Source organism: Amphibalanus amphitrite, unplaced genomic scaffold, assembly GCF_019059575.1.
Source record: "Amphibalanus amphitrite isolate SeventyFive unplaced genomic scaffold, NRLGWU_Aamphi_draft 000846F_arrow, whole genome shotgun sequence".
NCBI classification, from domain to species: Eukaryota; Metazoa; Arthropoda; class Thecostraca; order Balanomorpha; family Balanidae; genus Amphibalanus; species Amphibalanus amphitrite.
The window spans coordinates 155,777-162,391 of NW_024882340.1; the positions used below are offsets into that span (position 1 = coordinate 155,777).

Here is a 6,615-nt window from a genome sequence, read left to right on the forward strand (position 1 = left end):
CCCGAAAATTCTTCAGAAACTAGTGAAATTATCTACGAGAACTCAAGAGAAATTCTCGTACTGATCAATAAGGACATTCAGCAGCAGCAGATCGCCCAAATGCCGGTGGCCGCGATAATTTCTCTAGTTTCTGAAGAATTTTCGGAACCCATGCTCTTTTCATACTGGATCGCCTGTGCCTTACAGAAACTGAAAAGTTCTTCTTATATCAAAATATAGAAAATAATCTTTTGTTATAAATAGGTTTTATTTTCTTTGCTGATCATTTTGAACATAAAAAATCATAAATCCATTGCAAAAAAAATAATTTCGTGAAAGTGAACTATTTCCTTTAATATTTGCGAGCGACGTCTAAGCGAGGTGAAAGAATAATTCACGAACTCACTAGAATGAATCGGTACCTACTCGGTGAATTCCAACAGCAACTGGGAAAACACCAATACGGGTGTGGGTTAAGTCGCAGACGATCTATCCAATATGCCTTGCATTCTTGTCATAAGATAGCTGCACGAAACGCATAGGAACTTCGCAAACTCACTAGAATGAATCGTTACTCCGCGGATTCCCCGGGTGGTTCGCGGATCTCGTCAACTCTTCAGGGAGTTCGCGGTTATCCTGAAGAGTCTTGTTCATCCGCGGATCCCCGCCCGTTTATCCGCGAATATACTATAGACTTGATGTTCATCCGCGGAGCCACTAGGGACTCCGTGGATTCCCTAGGGACTCCGCGGATCCACCGATTTCGCAAACTCACTCTAACACCAATATAACTTCCCCTATCGAAAGAGTCACCATATTTTTGAGACCGCCAGCCATTTTCGCCACCGCCGGAGGCAGCAGGCTCCCGGCCCCGCGCCGGTTGGCCGCCAGTCCACAGCAGGCGCTTTGGAGCGGCGGTCGGGCCGCGGGAGGAGCCCTGGCCACGACGGGTCGTAGGCGGGCGATCCACAGTGGGTGCCGCCGCGAGAGGAGCTCTGGCCTCGGCGGGTCGTAGGTGGGCGATCGAGTGGGTGCCGCCGAGGAGTTCAACATGGTGAGGTAGTGACCGGTCTCCACGCAGCTGAGATACTCCTGCTTAGATCTGAATTCTCTGGCGAATTCGTTTATAGCTGGTTGGTTTCTATGTAGGTACTTTTAAAAGGTCATGCTTAACTAAAATTATAACGAGCATTGTTTGTGTGACTAATAAATAATTGTTTTTATTCTAGTTATAATAGAATAATAGTTTTTGCCTGTAAAACATCGTCATAAACGCCCCCAAGATCCACCAGTGGATTCCAATGAGTGTGGCTTACCTCCACAGGTCGTCTGCCGCCGCCACTACCTGTTGGGTCGCTCCTCCATGGTCAGGACCTCCCTGTTCTGCGGCGCCATATTCTGGATGGTGATGTGCGGCACGCTGTCACCCCGTAGACAAGGGACGACTCACTCCTCGGCTGACGTGGCTCTGGAGCCAATTGACCAGCCCCACGCCCAGCACAATGATTGGGAAGAAGATCGGAACTCCCTGGGCCACATCGCGACTAGCAGTGGTGCTGGGAAAGGCTCAAGAGAATCACAGAAGAGTTTCCCTCTATTTACAAACACATTTCCAGTGGCATCGAAGGGCGAAAATGCGAGAAAAATGGAACACAATCCGCTCAGCTGTTTCACGTAAGTAATGATCGGGGAAATGGTTTTTCTCTTGCATCCTCCTCCATTCATTGACCTTACGCTGGTCTGACCTCGACCTAATCTTCATGCAGCTTCGGTCAAAATTACGTATTTTGAGCATCACCCTTGCATTCTTCGGATAAATGACTCATCAAATACGTGTCACGCAAGTTCCATTCAATGGCTACATTGTAATAGTTCAATGTGACCTGACATGGCCTCGAACTTTGTACGACATCTGTACATTAACGTTGAAAATTGCATTTTTAACCTTTTGCCTGACCTTGATCTGACCTGTGGGCTGTGACCTACTCAGGCTAAATATGTTATTCTGAAACGATACAAAGTGCTGAAGGCGTTCGCTTACCGTTTTCTCAGTTTCATGCGGCTATCCGTCCGGGAATAAAGCACAAAAATGGGCCTTGGGGTGCCTAGCCTAGCCTAAGGGAAGTAGACACTCCCATCCGAAGGGGTGGCGTTCGACTGAATAGTGAATGTCCCAGCAGGGCGCGGGCTAATTTACCAATAGTTCATTCCTCAATGATTTGCGTCTAACTAAAAAGTGTCAGCTTTTTCTTTGCCCGACCCCGAAGCTCTGTCTGATGGCTCATTTTGGTATATGTCATCTTTTCACAAATGTCGCCTTGCCCTCACCATTCGAAATGGAGCAATTATTTAGGTGGCAAATGTCACGTCTCTTTAATCTATAAAACAACCAAAATGCGTTTTCGAATAGACCCGGCCGCAGTTTTTAGCCCTGCCCCCTCCCCAGTTTCCATTACCACAGTGGCTGGTCCGGTCATGCAATTCTGATTCCTAAGATAACAATGAAGCCTATTTGTGTGCTTATAAATGTAGACCTATCCAAGCAAACTCCAACATCCGAATACGAAATAAAGTTGGTTGCCCCTCTCAGTGCGCGCCTCACAATAGTGTTATTGCTTTCAGAAACCGCACTACGCCATCAAATCAGCGGCTGTTTACCGAGAAAGAGAAGGTCATGTTCCGCTACCTGTTTGACTGGCCGGAGGTACCGACCAGCTCCTGCAAACGCATGTTCAAAATGGGTGGCCTGGCCAGCGGCAAGGACTGTCTGACCGACGGCGACAAGCACGTCTGTCTCGACGAGCCGCTCTCGTTGGCAGCTGCCCACGACGACTGCCTCATCTACTCGTTCGGCATCAACTACGACTGGAGCTTCGACGAGGCCGCCAGGGCCTTCGGTTGCGAGGTGCACTCGTTCGACCCCAGCATCGACTACCCCGAGGGCAGACGCTCGGACGGCATCACCTTCCACCACTTCGGCATCGGCCGTCAGAAACACGTCAACATTTTCGGCTGGCAGATCTACACCCTCGACCAGATCATGGACATCCTCGGCCACAAGGGGCGCACCATCCACTACCTCAAGATGGACGCCGAGGGCGGCGAGTTTGACATGATGGCGCAGCAGCTGCTGGACGGCGACGGCGAATTCGTTCTCGACAAGGTCGAACAAATCGGCTTCGAGGTACACTTCAAGCTTGATCCTAACCTTGAGATGGCTTTCTATCGACGTGCCAACAGATCTGTGCACGCCTTACGGCAGCTGGGCTTCAACATGGTTCACTGGGAGTACAACAAGGTGGTAAAGGAACGGTACCTGTACCCGGGCGTGGAAAGACCCGTGAGTCTGCTGTACGAAATTCTGCTCATCAAAAACGGTCCCGACAGATGGGATCGCTCGTCGCGAGGCCGGCGAGAGCGGCAAGTCATAGCGGCGCTGGCAAAAAAGGCGCTGACGCTTACCAGGTCGCTGGTAGCAGGCAAAATCCGCGCGTGATGTTACGCTTTCGTCTGGGAAGCCCGAACGGCACCAGCCGTTCGGAACTGTCGCGATCACGCTGCGCTGTCGGCATTGTGATGGGACTGGGTCAGCTGAGTAAAGTACTGTTATCCGAACAATGCGCCGTTGTTGCGGAAACTCACGCTCGTGGTAGACTCCGTGACTGGCTCACGATTCGGCGTATGCCGTGAAAGGAGCGCTGACGTGAACATCTGGTGACATTCAGTGTCATATGCACTCAGGGTATAATTGTTAAGCTGCCATTTGACGAATGCCCATACACGTAGATAGAAACATAGTGTAACAGATACTCAATATTTATGTATTTGTTTGTCCTCGCTTTAGCAGGCAATAGCTCTTACCTACTACAGAAGGGTCATTGGTTCCTTTCCCTCTTCTTCAACCTCTGTCCCCAGGCTACGATGGCGGTGCGAACAGAGTGGTTAGCTAGATGTATAAGGCCTTCCATGATCCCACACACTCCTTTTGTCATATTTCTAAAATCCAACAACACTGCCTGACGAGATATCCTATTTCCCCACTTCTAAAAGCGATCACTTGGAAAGTGAGATGGCGGGCGGCGGCAGCGCGGGCGGGGGTGACGCCATCTGTTTTGACCCACGGATCTGCAGTAGAGGCCACGCCGTGACCCACGGATCTGCAGTAGAGAGCCACACCGTAGCTGTCAGTGTCGCCTCCGCCGTATACTTGCCGCCGTCGCCGGCTGGACTGCTGCCGCCGCCGATCTGTCGGTTGCCCGCCGGCTGCCGTCGGTGCCTCACCCGTAGTTTCTGCGTAAGCGAGCGAGTGTTTGTTCCGCTCTGTCGCTGCCAGTCAAGGTCTTGTGTTCGTGTTCCATCGCTGCGATGTGCAGTGAAATGTTCCGCGAGCGTCGCCTCGAGATTCCTGATTATTCGGACCTGTCAGCCTGTGTTTGCCGTTTTTGTTAATTAAAAACGTTACGGTAGCGATTAGAGCTCACAACCAACACACAGCTGGTGGAGCAGCTGGAAATTACAGCCTAACCGACTACGCCACCAGTACAGTATATAATGAATCACATATTTATTACAGCATCCCAGAATTGGTAGGTATATGATATATATTTCTTGCAAGTGTGGCTGTGCTATATATTTGTGGTAAATGTATGTGGTAAAATGTGGTAAATGTATAAATTTGTTATTGCTATGCTTAGTTTATTATGTAGAGCATGGCTCTCCTCTCTGCCGCTTGGTTGCTGATGTGTGACATGATTATAATGTATAATATAATATGTAATGAAATTGGCCAAATAGGTACATGTAACAGATTGTTCCACGGACAAGTCATCTGGCTGATCCCGTTTATAGTGACCCATGTTTTCATGTTCTGCTATATTGCTCCCATGTTTTCCTGTTCAGAAAATAAAGTCAGTCAGAAAATATAGTTAAAGCCATATGATACTTATACTGCACAACGCACATAACTCAAATGCCTTTTTTTATTCCGTAATAGCACTTAACGGTTTCCTTGTTTCCGAGTCCTATTGAAAATTCATGTGCTCTGCAATGCGCACATGCATTTTTGGACATTCAAGCTAGCTTCTAGGAGGATCAGAGTGTTGACTTTTATTAACCCGCGCCCCAGTGCACAGTGGGCGATCCGGCCGGTGTAGCCTCGCGAAACCTATCGGCATTCATAACATCCATGTTTTTGAAGCTAGAACCACAATATTTAGGAGCAACCTTCTTGAATATCCAATGAGCATATGTTTTAAATAAGGACTATCTATTATAGGATTTATGCTCTGTGGCGAGCTTGCAATTTGCCTAATTGCTGCTCGAATAACGCATGAATACTTTTGAGGGTAGGTCGAAATTTATGACGATATGAGCTGGGTAGGACATTGAAATGGTGTATACCTTCATAGAAAATTGCTTCCAAACCAATTTTTTATTCAAACGATTATGCCCTACCAATTTATACATATCATGAAACAGCGTAAATCTCGCCCGGCAAGGCCCCGTTTCATAACGTGACCCAAGCAGCGGGTTTGGTTTTTGGTAAATAACTTCGCAAAAATGGCCGCAGAACCACGATTTTGACATCGTCGTGTTCGCCTTGCTCAGGCGCGTCGAATGTTATACTTTTGTTCGGGTGAGACCACCGTAAGGTCAACCTGACCTTGACCTCGAGTCAAGGTCAGGTCAGAGGTCTTCAAATCACGAAGTTGGTCGAAGGAGGTCATATCGCATATCATTCGATTCGGCAGGTCTTCCGGAGTCCATTGGTGACCTTGTCGACTCTCTACCTCAATTTGATCGGCAGTTATTGACGATAAACTCGTATAACCCTAGTGACGTCATAAATGACGTCATGCAAGGTCAACAATGCAAAAATGCAGCATCAGATCTTGCAACGAGTGCATGAAGTAACGATTCCATGTACTTGAGACAATTGAATATCATTCCTGGCGCCAAAATAACAGTTTCCATATTTCCCCATTGACTTATAGGTGAGGTCACGTGACCTACCTGACTTTATGTGACATTTAGGAAAAATCTGAGATATACAAGTTGTAAGACCTCTGAAGGACAATAAATCCTGCAAGTCTCACCTCCCTGTGAAAGTAACTCTGGCACTGAGAGCGTTGCAAGGTTGCGACATCTGAGGATCGTGCAGAGGTTCATTTATGACGTCATAGGTCAGTGACCTGACCTGACTTGAAAGTGCGGTTGGTGTCACAAGATCCAGCGTGCATCAAAGGTCAGGTATGCCAGGTTGCAGCTCTCTATTGCCTGGGTGTTTTGAGCTATCGCGAAAACACCCTTTGGGGCATTTACCACTTGTGCTCAAGTGCACCAAGCCACGGCCAACCCTTAGATGAAAAAAGTGTCTGGATGCCAGGGCTGCAAGTGGCTGCAAATTTTCACTAGCTCCCCTAATAGATAGTGTCTTAGTGCATGCGATACAGCATTATTTTCAGTTCATCCTCGTAAAACTTTTTTTGCTGGGCTTGGTTAATTCAGTGAGTGTAATGTTCAGTGGTAGAAAAAAATATATAAAAAGTCAACCTAATTATAAGACATTTTGAACTGATTTTGTCTACTTGTTTTCTATGGCTGAATCGTCTAAACATTTAAATTTCACTTTCCATG

At 47.7% G+C, this 6,615-nt stretch overlaps 1 protein-coding gene across 1 annotated transcript; it reads left to right on the forward strand.

Moving 5' to 3' along the window:
• Positions 1–857: 857 nt before the first annotated feature.
• Positions 858–4,903, forward strand: LOC122367041. Its single transcript, XM_043339811.1, has 3 exons — positions 858–1,033; positions 1,304–1,653; positions 2,602–4,903. Exons 1-3 carry the CDS (start codon positions 1,031–1,033, stop codon positions 3,473–3,475), a joined length of 1,227 nt encoding a protein of 408 aa, XP_043195746.1. The 5' UTR covers positions 858–1,030; the 3' UTR covers positions 3,476–4,903.
• Positions 4,904–6,615: the final 1,712 nt, after the last annotated feature.